This window comes from Bactrocera neohumeralis, chromosome 2, assembly GCF_024586455.1.
Source record: "Bactrocera neohumeralis isolate Rockhampton chromosome 2, APGP_CSIRO_Bneo_wtdbg2-racon-allhic-juicebox.fasta_v2, whole genome shotgun sequence".
NCBI classification, from domain to species: domain Eukaryota; kingdom Metazoa; phylum Arthropoda; class Insecta; order Diptera; family Tephritidae; genus Bactrocera; species Bactrocera neohumeralis.
Window position 1 is genome coordinate 13,423,773 of NC_065919.1, and position 18,731 is coordinate 13,442,503.

Here is an 18,731-nt window from a genome sequence, read left to right on the forward strand (position 1 = left end):
ACTTTTCGCGTCATAAACAAATAACTGCCAAATGCATACCAATTGACATATGGCGATCAAACTTCGCACGAACCTAAAAAGAAGCTTAAATTTTCCTATTTTCCCCCCAAAAAAAAACTGTACTCTTTCGCTTCTTTCGATTTCAGCACAATAACAATTATAAATCACGCTCGTAAATATAACGGTATAAAGCAGATTCGAGTATTAAGCGAGTGACAATGATGTATTTGTATACCAATACAGAGACAATTATGCAAAACAGCAGCAGTATATACAAGAATTGTGGCTGCAGCGTGTGGAATGCATGCAACCTATGCGACATTCGTACATGTTAAAATTCCAACTGATGCGCATTACATGTGCAAACGCCTAAAATTATGCTTAGCTTAACTATATGCTGAAATAGAAACTGTAGCCCCGCATATCTTTAAACATAAATTATATGTATGTATGTATGTTTATGTGAAAGTATAAATGCACTTATACAGTGTATGTATCCGACATGCCTTGACCACCACGAAACAAAATGTCTGAGTTTATACATACATACATATGTACATATGCGCGTTCAACAGCACTACGTATATACATATGCATACCATAGACATTAATTCAAATTTGCCATCAGCATCGGCATGCAGACACAACAATGGCATGCATCACAATGTTGAAACGAACACGTCAATCGTTTGCACAATGTTCAGTAATGAAGGTTTTTGAGTGGATATGCTTTAAAACCGAGCATACCATATAATAAAAATATGTATAAGTGGAATACAATATAATAATAAAATTGAAACATTTTCATTAAACAACTTACATTTAGTTACAACATTTCTGAGCTTTTTTTATTCGAAAAAAGTGAGTAATTGCGAATTTGTAACCATTTAAAGTGTGTTTAAATTTTTTGTGCTGATATTCTCTTATTATTACGAGTACATTTTTATTTTGATCCTTTAAACATTTATAACAATATATTATTTTAATTTTTAGTTCATAAATAATTAAAATTTTAACAAAGAGTTCATAATTAATGCAAATATATATATAAAACTCTTTCGGAATGCATTATTTCATTATGCGATTTCATTTAAAAAAGTCGGTGATTCAAAAACTTTTCAACAGCAGTCGATACTCGCCATCACGTTTTTTGTGAACACGCACTGTCTCTGTACGATGTGTGTTCTTTTTTTACGAATGTTAAAACGGTGTCGAACACAAATACAATCAACAAATTAAACTTTTATACGCCGCCCAAACATGCAGACATACAGAAAATTGCCATACTCGCTATGTTAATGTTTCCGCACAAGCAATCTGCGCTCCGATAGGCTCAGTGTTGCCACTATTACTGCGATTTGTTAGTTTAAAAAATTGTTGTTTTTATAAAATAACAAAATTTAGCTTGTCTTTTATTATCACTTGTACTGTCTCGCCTATAACTGTCAATAGCTTATTATTCTATGCAAAAACTTATAAGGGAAACACAATACAAGCAAACAATCTGACGACATCTGGTTGCAGGAGGCTTAACGCTAAGCACTGAGAATTTTTATAGACAACAAACGAAGCTGTTCCAGAATATTAACTGGTAGTATGCAATTCCTCAATATAACAAGATATATCAATCGAATATGATTATATTATTTGCACACTAATATTGTTTGTGCTATGCGTCGATAAAACCATAAATAGGTTCTAGAGTGTTTTGATATTTACTGGCTGTTTTCCGTTTCAAGTAAAACATCGTAGCTGTTAAATGTCTTATTTCACGGTGTTTTCCTACCAAATGCATTTACGTCAGCGCTCAGTAGTTTTTAGTTGTGCAAAAATAGCTCTCAAATTTAGTGTAAGAAAAACTATTAACCACAAAATTCATAATAATTTCGTGATAGTTTTTGCATTTTCCATTATAACATAATTTTTGTATGTTTTTTTTATAATATCCGCTACAAATGGCAACACTATTCCCTTGCTCTATGGGTGGCTGGTTGACTTTGGTTGATCCATTGGATTCCAATTGTTGTTTTTGTTGTGGTTGGTTCGATGGCAACGAGCAGAGAGCATAACGTACTTTTAAACGACAGTTTGAAGGTTTGAACTGTTTGTTGTCTGGCTAAATATGTTACGCGAAAGCCCCAAGGTAGCTTGTTGGGGTTGCTGTGTTATCGTCGGTTGCTTTACTTTCCTATTATCTTTTTTTTACCGGTAAAATACGGCGACAATAACAAACCAACGACGGAATGCGATGGCTATAGACGCGAACCACCCTCCGGTGTGTCGCAAGCAAACAAATACACCTGCAAATATGATTACGAGAAGCGTGGAAAGCGTGTTGTTTGCCGAGTAGTGAAATGTTGGTGCATGTTATCGATGCTTTGCGTCGTCTGCAAAGTTTTATTAAGCAAATGTGTCCGAAAAGGAAGTCAGTCAGTGGGGATAGCATGAAGCGATGAAAATTATGCGTAAATGTGTGCACAAACACAAGATACTTGATGGAAATGGATTTGTATACGAAGTTTGACTGTGTTAGAAAAGATATTTTCCGGAAGTAAACGATATGATAGATACACTTAGAATACACGCATAAGAGTGAAAAAAGCGATTGCAATGTTTTATTGGAGACTTTATATTAATATTTGTATTAACAATCTAATTGGCATGCTTATTTTTTCAGTGAAAGTATATTTTAAATAATAAACACAAAATAAAAAAAAATTACCTAAATTAATTTTTTACTACAATATATCTTTAATAAATCAATATCTAGAACCACCAAGAGCCATTTGAATTGGCAATTGGATTATATTTATTAAGCAAAATTTATACAAGAATCACAGCAACGCACAGAACATAAAAAAAATTCTAAAAAATACTTATTAATGTACTTGGAATTAATAAAGCCAGGATATAACCTACCGAAAAAAGCGTCCTTAACAAAAAAGGAAACAAAAACAAAAACAGAAAATTTATCACCTTCGGTAAACCAGAGAACATAAAACATGTTCTCTGGGTAAACAGACCTAAAACCAACAGATCGTGTATGCCACATTTTAAATCCAATGAGAATTAGAGCAAGTTTAACTGTTATGCGCCGAAGTTCTTGGGACAGCTTGTAAAAAAGAAAAAAACGAGGAATAATGTACTGTTTCTACAAAAAAGAGAGCAATATTCAGCGATGGATGCGGTCTCTTAGCAAAACAGACATTAAAATGTTTAGCGTGCGTTAGCCAATGTTATTTATAGATTATATTCAAAAATAAAAAAAAAATTAAGAAAAAAGAACAATGTACAATTGCAAATATGAATATAAGCATAATTGCAAAATTGGCACAATAAAACTATGAATGATTTATATTTCAAAAAATCATGGTGTTGAAATCACTTTTTACCTAAATAATCACTTATTTAATGAAAAAGTTAATAACTTACCAACTCTTTAAAACACTTCCGCAAATTTTTGTTTTCTTATAATTAATCTTGCTTTTCCCATAAACACTTATTTGCCGAATAAACAAATTTATACTTTTCACAAATAATTTTCAAATTTTTATAAGCTTTCATAAATACTAAGCATTTTTGGCATACATGTATATAGACACATATTTATATTTAATTTTGATATTGATTTACTTTTAACAATAGATTTTCTTATTTTTTATCATTTCATTTGTTTACTTGTATAAATTATTGTTTTCACAAATCACACTGTTTTGGTTACATCGTCTTAATGAATGTAATGTGTGCGTATATATTTCTATAATTTCTATTGATAAATAACTGTCGCGATATTTTGTAAAAGAAATTCACTTCCTTCGCTTTTCAACATAATAATCGGTTATACACATACAGGCATGCATACGTATCACATCGACACACATATGTATGTGTGCATTTTTGCCAGACACCAAGCACTTCATCAATTTACAAAATGTTTTGCACACCTCGCTTGACTTTCAACAAATTTCCGATTTGTGCATCATATCTTTGAAATCACTATCTAAATTCCACTCGCTCTGAATTTGTTTTGTTTACTATTCAATATTTTTAACATATAAGCAACCTTTTAATTTAACAAAATTTGTTTGTGCTCCTATGAAAACGAAATTGTCTTCCGCGGAAGAATCGCACTCGAACAATACATCACACGAAATGACGCATAAAAATGTTGCATTGCATAGCGGAAGCGAGAGAACTCCAAAATAGTAAACTGTTATACGCAACGAACGAATGCAACCGGAGAGAATGTTAACGATTATGTAAAATGAGAGAAATGAGAATATGTTAACACGACCGTAAAAATGAGGAAAACAGATCGTAAATTTTCCAAATGATTGCTGATTCAGCTGAACGGTTCATAACTTTGATAGAAATGGCATAAAATTAAAAATAAATAGCAGAGAACGTAAATTATTTCCAGAGAACGTTTATCATGACAGAGAACGATATACGATATACGTTCTCTGTAATGCATTATATTAAACGTTTTCTGGCATTTGTTCATCCGCCATTATTACCAGCAATTTATTCGCCATTTTGCCGTTTCTTTCGTTAATATACATATGTACATATTAGGACGAAGTAATAAAATAATTATATAGTGCTACTAGCAAATACCATTTTTTATTTGACAACTCTTTAAAAAACTACACAAAATATTCCATTCCACAGAATCCAATTGACTTCCACTTACTTTGTTATACAAATACTATTGAAATCAAATACAATGTGTCCATTTCACATCTATATTAATTAAAAGATCTAATTTTTATTTTAATTTCTTGTTAACAAATGTTACACCAAATGGTTTTGCGGACATACATACATTTTAAAACGGAAAATTTTCTTATTTTAAATAAAAATGAACGTTAAAAGTCTACAGTAGCGTAGATCTGTTGTGTGCTGTCTTCTTTAAAAATAAACTGACCATTTTATTCATTTCTAAAATATGGTGCAATTCTGTACATGCAAAAAACTATTATTATGATGTACCCTTAATACTATTCATTTACTCTAAATCCAGAAGAAAGTAGACAAGTACTAAAATTAGTTGAAATGCTTAGAGATACATAATTATAATAGTAAAACAAAACTTACATATATACACGAATAAAAACAGAATATACTCTTTATCAATTATGTCCATTTACAACAACTTCCATTTGTACATCCGGTGATTTATTATGTGTTTCAAGTAGTAATGATTTTACTAAATCAGTGGTGAACTTCTCTACCAATAACAAAGCGTCCTTTTGATTCATTTCAATCAATGATGAAGTTAAAAACTGCCCAAAAGCAGTAAACTTGCACAAGTTTGGATTAACATTATGGCTGTTATCTATTTGTTTGTCGGGACTTGACGGTCTCATTTCATGATAGTTTGAATTATTATTTGGCTCATTTGCATTATTGGATAAATCTGTTCTTAATTGCCTCTCTGGCGGAGCAGCAACCGGAGGGGTTCTACAAATGGTCACATAAACGTTACCTTTTTATCTAACAAAATAAATAAAACATAAAATTAAGCTAACTTACGGTGGATAAGGATTCGCTTCATCGCATCCATCAGTATCACTGCAATAAGCAAAACGCACAGGTCTTATGCTTTAAATAATTTTTAGTCATACAAATAAAAAAAAAAACAATATTGAAGTGCTCACCTTGAATTCGAAAATGGTGCCGATTTTGGTCTTACAATTACTTCTTTAGTAAACGATCGACGAGCTTTTATGTGATCACCTAAATATGTTAAATAATTATACATTGGCCATTGCGATGTAATACTTGGATCGTTATATTGGTCCTGTAACATCTCCACTCGACGTTTTTCCAAGTTATAACGATTGCGTAGTTGAACCATACGATTTTTTACTATAGCAACTGTCGGAATTGAGAAAGTAGTTAATATTTTTAAGTATTTACTTATTACTATACCCATTATTGATATTAAAAAATTTCAATACCTTCGCATAAATGAAATACTAATTTAAACATCTTATCTTACCATTTTGTCCCACACTTTCGGCCATATCCATCCACATTCCTTCCAAGTAATCTCTATTCCTATATTGAGGATGATTGCGATCATAAAATGCTGGTCTTTGTTGAAATTCACGTGCAAGCAGTACATCGATATCATCAAGCGCGGATCCTTCGCCGCGACGTGGGCGTCCACGTTTCCGTCTTCCAGCCATTAATTTTTTTGTTACAAGCCCCCCAAGTGTTACTCAAAATCAATATTTTATAAAACAATTTGTATGTATATTTTTCCTATTTTTATATTGTTCTTTGTCACGTTTTATTAATTTTTTTACTGCGGCGTTTATTGCAAAATATAGACATAGATCGATTTTAACATATTTTCCATGACCGCTTTTATAATGAAGTTTAGTTAATAATTGTAAAAATTATCGCTAGAAAATAGAAATATACAAAATGTAGAGGTGCCACCGGTTTATTTTATTTGAAATACATACTAATCTTTAATAATATTTTTTATCAAATTAAAATATTAGACAAAGCTTATTTAAGCTGAATAATTATTTCACCTTAACAATTTAAGATTACTTTACACAGACAGACAGAGTTACCGGCTCACAAAGTACGAAAAGAGTAATTAAAATGTTTAGAGAAATAATTTATTTTAAATATGTTAGAATTTTTAACGCAACCAAATATTACATTTCATAAAAACAATTAATTATTTTTTTAGAAATAAATACCTTATAATACAAAAAACGTATAAAAATATATATTTTTTATAGAATTAATCAAAACGAAATTTATTTAAGAAATGTAGGTTAAGATTTCAAATCCGTTTTTTTGATTTTGTTTTGTTTATGAAGGCCATACTAAAAATTATGTATATGATTTATATCCTTAAGAATATTAAAGTATTGTTTAAATTTAAGTGTGTATATATAATATTTTCATATTCAGTTAATGGATTCTCCATCATGCATATCTGTTTATTGTATTTAGTCAGCTGATATGTAATGTCTAAAATTGTCATTATTTGTTGACGTATTTCCAATGGACTTATTTTTATAATTCGTACGGTTATATTATAAAATCGTTTGAACTTCTCACTATACAATTAATATATGTTTCACTAAACTACTACTTACGAAATGGTTGATGTACAAATTGGGCGAAGAAATGCCTGCATTGTTGTACTTGGCGACATCGGACGCAGTCCACGCATGCAATACCACGCAGTTAGTTTGATCGAAGAAAATTATAACGTTGACTTTATTGGCTATGTTGAAACAAAACCGCTGGACGCCCTAACTAACGCACACCACAAATGCAAAATACATGAATTATCACCAGTGCCTGTTACAAACCTCACACCTAAACTGAAGTTAATTTTCAAAACATTCTGGCAGACTTTAAGTTTGCTCATGGCGCTAGTTTCTATTCGTCGTTCAAACTTTTTACTTGTGCAAAATCCACCAGGTGTTCCAACCTTAATAGTTTGCTACCTTTATTGTGCATTTACTAGAACAAAATTTATCATTGACTGGCATAATTACACGTACACTATTTTAGCTTTGGGCACCGCCAGCGGTGAAAAGAGTTATTTTTGCCGTTTAGCTAAATGGATAGAGCGATCATTCGGGGGCAAAGCAAATGCACATTTTTGTGTTACCAAAGCTATGCAAGAGGATCTGTTGCTAAATTGGAATATTGGGTAAACACAATGTAGATACCAAAAATATTATAATCAAATTTATATCATTCTTTAGTCCAATACCAAAAATGTTATAATAAAATTTATATCATTTTTTAGTCCAGCAGTTGTTCTATATGATAGACCGCCAACACAATTTCATCCAATTGAATTGGCCCAAAAGCACGAACTCTTTATGAAATTGTCCAAAGAATATCCACAATTTCTACCAAAATGTTACGCAGATCTAAAAGAATCGGGAGTTATTGAGACAACAGCTTTAACACAAAAACTAATTAATGGGAATGTTTCTTATAAACCACAACGAATAGCTATTGTTGTATCGAGCACTAGTTGGACGCCAGATGAAGACTTTGGGATACTCCTTAAAGCATTAGAAGGTGAATTTATTTGCTTAACATAGATACTACAACTGTCATAAAAAATAATGAATTAAATATTGTTGTTCAGATTATGAAAGCACTGCCTCTGTGCGCCCAAACAATTTCCCGCACATTTTATGCATTATAACCGGCAAAGGACCACAGAAAGAAGAATATGAATGCATAATTTCTAAACTTAAGTGGTCTAAAGTTTCAATAATAACACCTTGGTTGGACGTGGAAGACTACCCTCTCATTTTAGCTTCTGCTGATTTGGGGGTATGTTTACACTATAGCAGCAGTGGCTTAGACTTACCTATGAAAGTTGTTGATATGTTCGGTTGCGGGCTGCCAGTTTGTGCTTATAATTTCAATTGGTGAGTCAAATCTTTAAAATACATAAGAGCTTATATACAAAAATAATAACTAATGAATATGTCTTCCAAAAGCCTTGGCGAATTGGTAACCCACGGACAGAACGGATTCATTTTCGATAATCACAAAGACCTAGCCGACCAACTAAAATTTTGGTTTGAAAACTTTCCTAGTAATCCAAGTTTACTAGAATCGAAAGAACGCTTTCGTAAAAATTTGCACGAATTCCAAGCATTGCGTTGGCACGAAAACTGGAGAAATAACGCCCTACCTATATTTAATTCTTACACTTAATGTAATTTTTTAATACCACACATAATATAGTAAGTATGTTAGTATTTTGCTATATTATTTATTAATGTAATTATTATCATTTTGTTTTTGTTTTACATACGCTTTGTAATTTTAAGATTCGATTTGTGAAATAAAAATATTTTAATACATTGTAGAATTGTTTTTTTTTTAGGACACATTTGAAACATAGTTAAATGTATGTGAGTTCTAAAGAGAAATTGTTTATATAAACTCAATTAGTAAAAAATAAATAAAATGTCAAATAAGATAACTTCGTCTTTTTATAAACTGCTATACTTCTTGCCATCATCATCAGTCTAATTTTTTCCCATTTATATAAAAATATTTAATAAATAGTTATCCGCGTAACCCGCGCCCGCAAATAATAATTCTTCATAAATCCACCCTTAAATCATTATACTTCGCAAATGGAAATTGTGTGATGGAGTACGAAAAGAAAAATGTTAACAGATATGTATAACATTAAAAAACTCTCACATGCGTTCGCGACAAAGTGGACAATATTCTGTATGCTGCTTGCATTGTTTGATGCAAGAATCGTGCAAAGCGTGGCCGCATCGCAGATATGTCATATTATCATTCTCCAATTCCAAAAGACAAATGGCACAAGCATCTCCGGGAGATCTGCAAATTCAAAACCAATTTACAAACTTATAACCTAATAAATTAAATACACTTACGAATTAAATCTTGGTGTATATCCATCTGCAGAGCTTGTACTTTTTCGGCGTCTTTCTTGATGATAGCCAACCTGTGGTGGACGCACAAGTAAAAATGCAACCAGGCCTACACAAACACCCAACATCATTTGCCATACAGGAATCATAGTTCAATTTGTTTTTATATACAGAATATACTAAATTTTTATGTAACGGGCGTAATAGTACCGCTTTGAAAAACAATCGCTTTTGCGCGACAATTAATAGAGTCAAAATCTCGAACAACAAATAACTAGTGATGAGTGATATTTCACTATTTTGATTTTTTCACTGCGATCACTTTTTGTAAATAGCAGTTCACTCTATGAATAGCGATAGCAGTTCCATCCCGTGAATTGTGATATCAGTTCAATTTCTGAATCGCAATATCGCTCATCACTACAAATAACAAATAAGAAAACTGACACGAAAATACAACTGTCAAATAAACAAAATACATAAAATTTACAAAACGAAGGATTTTTTGGACCAAAACGAAAATGAGACACATTCTACCCAATTCTATATTTGGAAAAATTGCTATCGATTTTTTTGGAATTTTGCGATATAAATTTAAAATTGTGAAAACGCCACAGTTTAAATTTGTAATTATGAAAATGAAGAGTATGGCATCAACGTCAACAATCATATGTCTTTTATTTATTTACTATATTATGTATCCTTATTTATGTGATATGTGATAATGAAAGGAATTCACATATTTGAGTGTTTCCGTTAATTTTTACTTTGTTTATTTGTTCGTAATATTTTTCCTCAGCAAATTTCACTGTACATAAATTTTACCGGCCAAAACATGCGACTGAACGAGAACACGAAAATCGTTGGGAAGAAAGTAATTTTAGTGCCATACTGTGCAGCACATGTACAAAAATATCACGAATGGATGAAATCCCCGGAACTACAAGAGTTAACTGCTTCAGAGCCACTCTCGCTTCAAGAGGAATATGAAATGCAACGAAGTTGGCGTGAAGATGAAGACAAATGTACATTTCTAGTTTTATGCAGAACTACTTATGAACAAACTAATGATGAAATTTACTCATTGGTAGGAGATACAAATTTGTTCTTGAGAATGGAGGATGGTGGTGAAGAAACAGACTCAAGCTACCAAGTGGCCGAAGCAGAGATAATGATAGCAGAACCAGAAGCTCGCGGTAAAGGTTGCGGATGGGAAGCAATGCTTTTGTTGTTGAAATATGCTTTACTGAATTTAAATATTAAACAATTTGAAGTCAAGATTGGTACAAAAAATGAAAAATCGTTACGCATGTTCAGTAAAATGCACTTCAAAGAGGTATCACGCTCGGCTGTATTTGAAGAAATCACAATGGTACTAATGATCGATGAAGAGTGGATAAAATGGTTGGACGGACAAGTGACTTTGCATTGTGAAAATTACAGAAATAACGAATAAATGATCATAATGTTTAATGTACAATTTGTAAAGTTCTGTTTGTTTATTTCGATTAGAAGGACAACGTTTTGTATATGTACTTACATAAGCGTGTACATAACTCTCTAAATTCAAAAAATATTTTATCGTTTGGTATATATTATTTTCGTCGAAAATATTTATTATTTAAGTTTTTTAATTGTTAACGGAGGGATTGAGTGGTTGGAAACCTAGCACTAATTCGAAAAAAACGAGCTAGTTATATCTAGTATATGTCCAAGGATACTATATTCGATAAATGAAGTATTGAAAACATTTTGTGTGAAAAATTTAACCAATATTTATAATTTATTTCTTTTTCGATTAATCACAAATGCCAAAAATAAGATTAAACACTCAAAATATGTTCACAATGAAGCAAACAATAAAGGCAGAATAATGTCAATATTAACTATGGTGATAAAATGATATTCATAAAAAACTATTGTATCCAATTAATAACTCAGCAATTTCAGTATAAAATTGTCGTTTGTCAAAATTGATAAATACATATTTAAATTTATTTTAAAAGCCATTTTATGCTTTTTTAATTAATAAAAAGAACAATAAACGAAATAAAATCGATTAGCTTTTAAAACGACTCCAACTATGAATATCTACTTCACAAATTTTTTTCTTGAAAGCATAAACCAACATTTTGATGAAAACTAATTGCATGTATTCTTACAATCTCCGCTTAAATAATATAATATATTTTATATTCATTTGCAAGGCTAATAAAAATCAAGAAGCAGACGTCTTAAGTTTGCCAGATCCTGTATGTTGCTGTCTTCTCTCTTTACTTTTGTGATGAACTGAGCAGAATTCAATTATTTACTTATAATTTTTGTATACGTATTAATGTTACTTTAAATATGTAAATCTGTGCGATTGAGGGCTTGTTTAAGCCATCGCACGTGGACCATCGATTGGCATTCTATGTAACACTTCGTCCAGCAGTTGTAGAGCTCGATGCAAATGCACCTCTATCCAACAAGGTGTCTCCTTTATTGATTGTCTTGGATAATCAGGTCCCCAGCCTTTGACAAAACTTAAACGTAAAATACACAAACGACGTAAATCGTCAACACCGATACCAGCTGCTGCGGTAATATCTAGAAAAGCGAATTTTACAAATAATAGATTAAATGCAAAGTGAAAACTTAAAGTAATGCTCTCGTTTGTCTTGTTTACTCACTTCGCGGCGCACCGCCCATTTGCGAGTTTGGGAGACCAGCAACCGCTGCAGCTTGAGCAGCTGCAGCCGCTTGTGCATTTGTCGCCAATGAATGCATTTGTTGATGGCACTGACGCAAATCAAAAACCTATGGTTGAAGAAATTTTGTCATTAAAGAATATTTTTTTTTTTTTGTAAGTATTCGCTCACTTTAATACAGGCAACCGGATATATTTTATGTACAGCGTCGCCTGGAGTTCGACCAGCTTCACGATCGAGATAATAACTTTGTACAAAAACAGAATTGTCACTGAGACAGCGCAACCATACGTCACCTTCTCCGCGCAGATCTAGTTGTACTCCTTTACCAATGTGCAGTCTATAGAACATGGAATATATATGTATTTCTTAGGCATATAGATATTGATCCGCTGAAACCCACCTAGCGCGTTCCGATTGTTCAGTGCGATGTACATTGCTTAATGCGCCTAGACAAAACCGATTGCCACCCGAAGGATCGACATATCCGTCGATAATGACATTTGGTTTCGCCGATGGCACTTTGAACGTTTCCCCCACCTGTGTGTCCAATTCGAAGTAAGCGATGGAACACCAATATTCAGGCGCTGGTTGGCGGGACAACATTCGTGGCTGTTGTTGTTGTTGTTGATTACCAGTCATATCACCACTCAATGGGGCATTCCCTGTAAACAAGAATATACTATAAATAATAGTGGATTAACAATATATATAATATTTAAATCTTACAGTATCCTGTTGAATGTGTTCGTGGATCAGGTGGTTGCATTGATTGCGTGTAGGTGAGTGTGCTGGATCCAGTCCATGTACCACCTGCACCCACTGTTCCACCAGATACTACTTGACCACCAGAATTGGTTTGCGTAGCGGATTGTGGTCCATTGGCTCCAACATTACCGGCACCTCCTACTTGCTGGCCATAATTGGATGGCGCACCACCACCCGTTACATAACCATTCTGTTGCAGATGGGGTGAATGTGGCTGTTGTACACCACCACCTGGGCCGGCGTTATTCAATGCAGCATTAAATTTGGCTTCTGCGACATTGGGCAACTGGGATGTTGTCGGCGGACCATAGTATGCTCCTTGATTTGGACCAGCAGTTCCAGCACCGCCACTAACGTTTACGCCGACACCATTATTGCCACCGCCACCGGCGCTCTGAGCTTGCTGCAATGCATCACTAGGTGAATTTGCTTGAGTATGATGGCCCGCTCCAGTTAAAATATTGCCATTTGGGCCGTTGCCTTGAGGATTCTGCAATTGTGGCGGGGGAGGTGGCCCCATAACGGGTCCACCGGAGTTCATTGGTCCAGCCAACGGCATACCATGCGGAACAGCTAACATTAAAAAGTAAAATGGATTTAGGTGTTAATATTTCATATCACAGCCTTTATGTAAAAGTTTCGATTTAATTTTTTCATACAGTAATTGCGTTGTAAATACATAACAAGTCAAACAATACAACTTAATAATATATAATTTACTTTTGTGATATAATAAAAAAAATATATAAACAAAGGAACCAAATAAATTGCAAAGGCTTACAAAGCGGGTGTTGGGAAACTTGGGCCGCACGTTGTTGCTGCTGTTGCTGTGATTGTGGTGGTTGTTGTTGCGGTGGTTGTGGCTGCGTTTGTGGTACTGGCTGTGGCTGACCCAACCGTGGCGGTGGCGGCACCATCCAAGCACCACGTGGCATACCGCTACCATCGCCAGGCTCAATTTTTGGTATTGTGCGTCCCGCAACGAACATAGAATTCATTGAGTGATTTGTATCAGCAACTAAAAATGTCAATTAACAGAAATGAAAAGTAAAATATAATCGTGACCCGTAAATAATGATAAATATAAAGTCTACAACACAAGTGAAAACAACAAATAATAATAACGAAAATTTAAAAAAATATTCATAAAATTATAATACCTCCTCCTTGGGGGTACCCATAGCCTGGTCCAACCAATTGTGATGGATGGTGTTGTATTGTGCCAATGTCATTTCCATCTATGTCCATACCTCCCACTAATGGGCCAGCCGAGTATTCATCTTTTACTAAACGACTGGGTCCGGACTGCAGACTTAGACCAGATAAATCAATGCCTGGTGATACAACTCGCTCATAATGATATGGATTCACGCACACTGAATCACATTTGAGATCAAAAGCATATGCACAGTATTTAACGTGCTTTAATTCATTTTTATGAAGATCTGGCCATCGCCAAATACGGGCATATATAACATGCGGAAACCCTTTTCGCCCTGCAACCTAAAAATTAGAAGATGTTAGGAAAAGTTTATATGAATAGAGTCTAGAGTGGTAGAACAAAAATAGAAAACAATCATAGTAATATCTATATGTTCATATGTAAAAAATTATGAAATCACCTGCAATCTACCATCCAGCGTTCGTTGTATAGTCACGCATTTGCTTGGATGTGCACCATTTGTGGTGATAGCTGTTATCAGTGAATCCAATTCGTCACGCTTTTCTTTTAACTTCTTTACCAGTGATTCTATAGCCCGTTTTGCAAAACCCTCACTTTCCCCACCTTGTCGATGGCACATTAATGAATGAACAATGCTAAGACATGCATCTGCTGATGTGGGAGCATTTGACGGAGGTGGTGGCATCTGTACCATGTCGCGCACTATTAATGCTAAAAGAATTTACGAAATATATATATATATATATATGTATATAGTTGTCTATAAATTATCTATTCATGTACTTACTATCTTGTGACGGCACTGGCCCATATAAGTGACCCCCAGGTCCGCCTGCACCACCCCCTCCGGCTAAGCCCACCATACCTGCGTAGTCCTGGGGAACACCCAGACCGCCCCGGGCATCCACTTTGCCGGTGTTCGGGCTATCGCCGTCACAAAAGCTAAATCCAGATGACGACCACAAATTGACTGCTCTTTTTAGGCGGACAATTAGCCGCCAACGAATCCAGACGGGAAAATATGTATATCAAATTAAAATAATTAGTTTAAGCGTTGCAAATTAGTCTCAGTTGCACTTGAAGGAATTGATTTATTAATACACAATTCAGTCTAATGAAAGCACTGCAAGTATTTCAAGTTGTCGCTCTATTCGATTAAAATCAAAATCGTTTGATTACATAGGAAACCAATTTTAAAACTTGGTGTGAATACAATATTACAAGGTTGATCTCTCTGCTACATTTAATTCTAAGACACCACACCGATTATTTTTTTTATGTTCATTAGTATATTTTACTACAATAATTTCATTTTTTCCAGTCTTGTCCTTCGAAAATCATAGCGAAAATTCCCTTACTTCTTTTCCTTTTCTGTTTTATTTCACTTTTTCTTCACACACTCATGTATATGCTGCAATTCTATTTTTATGCACAATTGATCGTAGCGCAGCTTGTGGTCAAATGCAAACAACGCCCGCCTTGCGGCTTAATTTCGAATTCGCAAGTTTGTATTTTTAATTTATTTTTGCTGTTTCTTTACATTCTCACAATTCCAAACAATTTTCTTTGTCCATTGTCGACTGTGTCGCAGTTCGTCACTCGGCGCTCTCCACCATCTGCACTCGCAAACGAATCCACATAAAACTACACTAATTAGATACAATTTTCGTCAAACATTTTTCTCTTTTTACAAGCATTACGGACGCTTCCGTACAAAAATGAAACGCGTACAATTGCACGGTATTGTTAAAAAGATATTTATACAAATTTCAAATAATTAATTAGCGTATTTACACTTAAATTATTATTTTTATCAGACTGCCGCAAAAATTTCCCTTGCGTTTTTCTACGAAGAAAATAAATATGGCGCCAGTGCACTTTTTCGTGGATGTCTAATATTAGGAAGTATATGGAAAGTAGTATTAAAAAAATACCTTATGATTGACAGCTGTTACCATGCGAATAATAGGAGAAGTAAAACAACAGATTAGTTTTTGACGTGATGTGTCAGTTTTTATTCAGTAATTTTTGGTAACATTTGTGAAAATACATAGTGATATTTAGCAGAATATTATATCTCGATATACTATGCAAAATAAATATATTTATTCAGAGCATATAAAATGAAGCATTCTACTTCACCCACACCATCACTGGCTGGGTCCAGTTATGCGCCATCCTATGCAACATCTCGCGGTCAATCGCCACTACCGCCGCCTGCAAATCATACAAGAAATTGTCTATCAGCAACAAGCAAAAGTTACAAATACCTACGGCGATTACTCAAGTTTAACCAAATGGACTTCGAGTTTGCTGTTTGGCAAATGATATATTTGTTTATATCACCACAAAAAGTTTACAGAAATTTTAACTACAGAAAACGTGTGTATTATAACTCATTTCATGCAAGTATATTGACAAAAATCAAAATATTTATTATATCTGTTTAGAGACTAAATCACAATTCGCCAGAGATGATCCTGCTTTTTTAGTTTTACTTGTAATTTGCCTTTGTGGTAAGATCCTAATTACCGAAAAAACATGTTGCACTTTTTTAATTTTCTTTTTGTGTTTTTCATACATTTGATACTCTTAACAGTGACCTCTGTGGTACTCGCATGGACAATGGGACTAAACTTTTTGCAGAGTATTTCATTCATTTTATATGTTGTGTTTGTGGATTGCATCTTTGCAGGGATCATTGTAGCTTCGTTCCTCTGGATAGTGACGAATCGTTACTTGCGCAGCAGTAGTTTGGAACCTGATATCGAGTGGGGCTATGCTTTTGATGTTCATTTAAATGCATTCTTTCCACCATTAATACTACTACACTTTGTTCAGCTGTTCTTCTATGATTGGGTTATAAGCCAGCCATGGTTTTTTTCGCGTTTACTTGGAAACACATTTTGGCTTTGCGCGCTGAGTTATTATATATACATAACATTTTTAGGCTACAACTGTAAGTATATATAATACACTGTATACATATTAAATCAAACAATTGAAACATTTATTTCCTTCAGGTATACCACATTTAAAAAATACGCGCCTGATTCTAATACCTTTACCGATAATATTTCTTTTCTATCTGGTGACTGTGATCATTGGCTGGAATGTGACGATTTCATTTATTAATTTTTACAAATATCGTGTTTACTAAAAATTTAAAGCAATAAGTTATATATGCTTTATTAATAGAATTGTTTATTTATATACTTATAAGAAAGTTTACTACATATTTATGTAGATATAGAAAGATGTGTAATATTGATATTTCTCAGAATATAAACTGAATCAGTTTTTATTTACAGAACTGTATTCTAACTTTCGTATGTATGTTTTAAATTATTCACATAAAGTACATGTTTATTGATTATGAAAGAAAAAACAAGTAACAATAATCTTTATTAGATCTACGCCAATTTAGTGGGTTTAACAAAAGAACGTTTACGCTTGTTACGTTTTCGTTGTAATTCCAAACTGTGCAATTGGGAATGTACTTCTGCAAATATTTCTTTTTGTTCTTCCTCGGGGATCGAAGAGCGATATTGTTTCATCATATCATATTTCTCCCATGGTTTTTCATGTGCCAATGCCTGTCGGCGTTGCTTGTCAGTTATGTACTGGTCCACATTAGCTACTCCCTGTAGGTTCTGCCGTTCCCACCGCTCCAACCATGGTCGTGGACGCAATACTACTTTAATATCATTAATTGGCACTTCAGCACTATCATCTAAATTCTCCGGTTCCATATTTATATCAACAGTGCTATATTCTGGCAGTGCGTCCCGTAAGTATAGCAGATGGTCATCCAAACGTTTTTCCAGACGAAGCACTTCAATTTTATGTATAGTTGGATCGTACAGCTCGTAACGTACTTCAATACCTTGATGATCAATAACGTTGCGTAATATGAAACGAGCCCGAAGACCACAACGATCCCGATGAATACAAATACCTGGAAAATTAAATGTGGTACATTCCGTTAGACAGCAGTAGTCGCTACATTAACAACAGCTCACATATTTTGCACTTACCTACGAAACGACTGATTTTTCCAGCTGCATGTGGATCGGAGCTTGTTACAGCTAATATTGAACCGACATAGAATTCCGGGATATCAATTTTAATGCGACGGTCTAGCATGTCCATGCGCTCAAGTTTCTCACGCACTGGATTACGCCATTCGACTTTGGGATCCGGTAAAAATTCCGGATAGATAAAACGATAATTTTGTGGAATAACAGATTTTCGCCCTTCAATAGACCCTGTGGAGTTTGGTTGACTTTGTTTTTGAATATAAGGTGGTATTTCATTTGCCTGAGGTTTTGTTGAAAATGTGACTGCATAACAAGTGAGTAGCAAAAATAAATTAAATCGTCATTCACTCATATGTTGATAAATTTTATATACCGATTCTGATAAAACTGTTTCCTTTCCTCCAACTGGTAGTAAATACACGGTTTGTTATATTCATTTTTAATAAATTTTAATTCTTAAATGAGATTTCAATACAATTTTACTCCGGTCTATTGATTATGGTTGTTCAGTCAGAGATATACATATATCTTTATATTCTCTGGTTCAGTAACCCAATATTAAATGTCAAAACAAATCAGATGTTATATCCTTCTATTACAAAATGTCATTGTAAAAGATGCAGTTTTG

The 18,731-nt window shown here is 33.7% G+C and overlaps 8 protein-coding genes across 15 annotated transcripts in view; 3 read left to right on the top strand and 5 right to left on the bottom strand.

Moving 5' to 3' along the window:
* LOC126767646 (protein tincar) overlaps nucleotides 1–4,157 on the bottom strand; it is a 212,095-nt gene extending 207,938 nt beyond the window's left edge. The window contains exon 1 of one of the 2 annotated variants that reach the window (XM_050485122.1): nucleotides 3,433–4,155. The gene's annotated coding sequence lies outside the window, so the exon portion shown is untranslated. Of the gene's footprint in view, nucleotides 1–3,432 lie in introns of both variants that reach the window. The other variant, XM_050485123.1, reaches the window with a different exon arrangement.
* A 574-nt stretch (nucleotides 4,158–4,731) lies between these two features.
* On the bottom strand, nucleotides 4,732–6,572 carry LOC126762937 (uncharacterized). 6 transcript variants are annotated; one of them, XM_050480036.1, is made up of 6 exons: nucleotides 6,477–6,572; nucleotides 6,005–6,413; nucleotides 5,661–5,880; nucleotides 5,536–5,604; nucleotides 5,098–5,463; nucleotides 4,732–5,013 (listed from the first exon to the last, which is right to left on the bottom strand). In XM_050480036.1, exons 2-5 carry the CDS (start codon nucleotides 6,192–6,194, stop codon nucleotides 5,133–5,135), a joined length of 810 nt encoding a protein of 269 aa, XP_050335993.1. In that variant the 5' UTR covers nucleotides 6,195–6,413; nucleotides 6,477–6,572; the 3' UTR covers nucleotides 4,732–5,013; nucleotides 5,098–5,132. The 6 variants fall into 6 exon arrangements, with proteins under 6 accessions (XP_050335993.1, XP_050335983.1, XP_050336011.1 ...); XM_050480026.1 differs by having other exon boundaries at nucleotides 4,732–5,040; XM_050480054.1 differs by having other exon boundaries at nucleotides 4,732–5,463; nucleotides 5,536–5,574.
* A 426-nt stretch (nucleotides 6,573–6,998) lies between these two features.
* LOC126751514 (chitobiosyldiphosphodolichol beta-mannosyltransferase) lies at nucleotides 6,999–8,881 on the top strand. The gene is made up of 4 exons (XM_050461837.1): nucleotides 6,999–7,693; nucleotides 7,793–8,073; nucleotides 8,144–8,432; nucleotides 8,505–8,881. The coding sequence occupies exons 1-4, from the start codon at nucleotides 7,131–7,133 to the stop codon at nucleotides 8,722–8,724; spliced, it is 1,353 nt and encodes a 450-aa protein (XP_050317794.1). The 5' UTR covers nucleotides 6,999–7,130; the 3' UTR covers nucleotides 8,725–8,881.
* A 232-nt stretch (nucleotides 8,882–9,113) lies between these two features.
* On the bottom strand, nucleotides 9,114–9,817 carry LOC126751518 (uncharacterized). Its single transcript, XM_050461841.1, has 2 exons — nucleotides 9,426–9,817; nucleotides 9,114–9,369 (listed from the first exon to the last, which is right to left on the bottom strand). Exons 1-2 carry the CDS (start codon nucleotides 9,569–9,571, stop codon nucleotides 9,219–9,221), a joined length of 297 nt encoding a protein of 98 aa, XP_050317798.1. The 5' UTR covers nucleotides 9,572–9,817; the 3' UTR covers nucleotides 9,114–9,218.
* A 293-nt stretch (nucleotides 9,818–10,110) lies between these two features.
* Nucleotides 10,111–10,910, top strand: LOC126751517 (alpha/beta-tubulin-N-acetyltransferase 9). The gene has a single exon (XM_050461840.1). The coding sequence runs from the start codon at nucleotides 10,258–10,260 to the stop codon at nucleotides 10,876–10,878; it is 621 nt and encodes a 206-aa protein (XP_050317797.1). The 5' UTR covers nucleotides 10,111–10,257; the 3' UTR covers nucleotides 10,879–10,910.
* A 456-nt stretch (nucleotides 10,911–11,366) lies between these two features.
* Nucleotides 11,367–15,918, bottom strand: LOC126751513 (mothers against decapentaplegic homolog 4). Of its 2 annotated transcripts, XM_050461834.1 has the most exons (9): nucleotides 14,851–15,918; nucleotides 14,503–14,774; nucleotides 14,041–14,383; nucleotides 13,662–13,898; nucleotides 12,842–13,453; nucleotides 12,516–12,777; nucleotides 12,284–12,452; nucleotides 12,095–12,221; nucleotides 11,367–12,011 (listed from the first exon to the last, which is right to left on the bottom strand). In XM_050461834.1, exons 1-9 carry the CDS (start codon nucleotides 14,924–14,926, stop codon nucleotides 11,800–11,802), a joined length of 2,310 nt encoding a protein of 769 aa, XP_050317791.1. In that variant the 5' UTR covers nucleotides 14,927–15,918; the 3' UTR covers nucleotides 11,367–11,799. The 2 variants fall into 2 exon arrangements, with proteins under 2 accessions (XP_050317791.1, XP_050317792.1); XM_050461835.1 differs by lacking the exon at nucleotides 13,662–13,898.
* A 113-nt stretch (nucleotides 15,919–16,031) lies between these two features.
* On the top strand, nucleotides 16,032–17,395 carry LOC126751516 (protein unc-50 homolog). The gene is made up of 4 exons (XM_050461839.1): nucleotides 16,032–16,445; nucleotides 16,514–16,579; nucleotides 16,663–17,022; nucleotides 17,087–17,395. The coding sequence occupies exons 1-4, from the start codon at nucleotides 16,187–16,189 to the stop codon at nucleotides 17,221–17,223; spliced, it is 822 nt and encodes a 273-aa protein (XP_050317796.1). The 5' UTR covers nucleotides 16,032–16,186; the 3' UTR covers nucleotides 17,224–17,395.
* LOC126751515 (39S ribosomal protein L19, mitochondrial) lies at nucleotides 17,329–18,638 on the bottom strand. Its single transcript, XM_050461838.1, has 3 exons — nucleotides 18,477–18,638; nucleotides 18,101–18,406; nucleotides 17,329–18,021 (listed from the first exon to the last, which is right to left on the bottom strand). Exons 1-3 carry the CDS (start codon nucleotides 18,538–18,540, stop codon nucleotides 17,477–17,479), a joined length of 915 nt encoding a protein of 304 aa, XP_050317795.1. The 5' UTR covers nucleotides 18,541–18,638; the 3' UTR covers nucleotides 17,329–17,476.
* Between the last annotated feature and the right edge of the window lie 93 nt (nucleotides 18,639–18,731).

Excerpts from the sequence above, each read along its gene's own strand:
- LOC126751513 (XM_050461834.1), bottom strand. The coding sequence starts at position 14,926 with ATGGTGGGCTTAGCCGGAGGGGGTGGTGCAGGCGGACCTGGGGGTCAC. Across the intron at positions 14,775-14,850 it reads GCCAGTGCCGTCACAAGATA|CATTAATAGTGCGCGACATG; the intron begins GTAAGTACATGA and ends AAATTCTTTTAG. Across the intron at positions 12,778-12,841 it reads AACACATTCAACAGGATACT|GGAATGCCCCATTGAGTGGT; the intron begins GTAAGATTTAAA and ends TCTTGTTTACAG.
- LOC126762937 (XM_050480036.1), bottom strand. The coding sequence starts at position 6,194 with ATGGCTGGAAGACGGAAACGTGGACGCCCACGTCGCGGCGAAGGATCC. Across the intron at positions 5,605-5,660 it reads GCACCATTTTCGAATTCAAG|CATAAGACCTGTGCGTTTTG; the intron begins GTGAGCACTTCA and ends AATTATTTAAAG. Across the intron at positions 5,464-5,535 it reads GAAGCGAATCCTTATCCACC|AACCCCTCCGGTTGCTGCTC; the intron begins GTAAGTTAGCTT and ends GACCATTTGTAG.
- LOC126751518 (XM_050461841.1), bottom strand. The coding sequence starts at position 9,571 with ATGATTCCTGTATGGCAAATGATGTTGGGTGTTTGTGTAGGCCTGGTT. Across the intron at positions 9,370-9,425 it reads TATACACCAAGATTTAATTC|ATCTCCCGGAGATGCTTGTG; the intron begins GTAAGTGTATTT and ends TTGAATTTGCAG.
- LOC126751516 (XM_050461839.1), top strand. The coding sequence starts at position 16,187 with ATGAAGCATTCTACTTCACCCACACCATCACTGGCTGGGTCCAGTTAT. Across the intron at positions 16,446-16,513 it reads AAATTTTAACTACAGAAAAC|AGACTAAATCACAATTCGCC; the intron begins GTGTGTATTATA and ends ATATCTGTTTAG. Across the intron at positions 17,023-17,086 it reads AACATTTTTAGGCTACAACT|GTATACCACATTTAAAAAAT; the intron begins GTAAGTATATAT and ends TATTTCCTTCAG.
- LOC126751517 (XM_050461840.1), top strand. The coding sequence starts at position 10,258 with ATGCGACTGAACGAGAACACGAAAATCGTTGGGAAGAAAGTAATTTTA.
- LOC126751515 (XM_050461838.1), bottom strand. The coding sequence starts at position 18,540 with ATGAATATAACAAACCGTGTATTTACTACCAGTTGGAGGAAAGGAAAC. Across the intron at positions 18,407-18,476 it reads AAACAGTTTTATCAGAATCG|TCACATTTTCAACAAAACCT; the intron begins GTATATAAAATT and ends CTTGTTATGCAG. Across the intron at positions 18,022-18,100 it reads AAAAATCAGTCGTTTCGTAG|GTATTTGTATTCATCGGGAT; the intron begins GTAAGTGCAAAA and ends TTAATTTTCCAG.
- LOC126751514 (XM_050461837.1), top strand. The coding sequence starts at position 7,131 with ATGGTTGATGTACAAATTGGGCGAAGAAATGCCTGCATTGTTGTACTT. Across the intron at positions 7,694-7,792 it reads TTGCTAAATTGGAATATTGG|TCCAGCAGTTGTTCTATATG; the intron begins GTAAACACAATG and ends ATCATTTTTTAG. Across the intron at positions 8,433-8,504 it reads TGTGCTTATAATTTCAATTG|CCTTGGCGAATTGGTAACCC; the intron begins GTGAGTCAAATC and ends GTCTTCCAAAAG.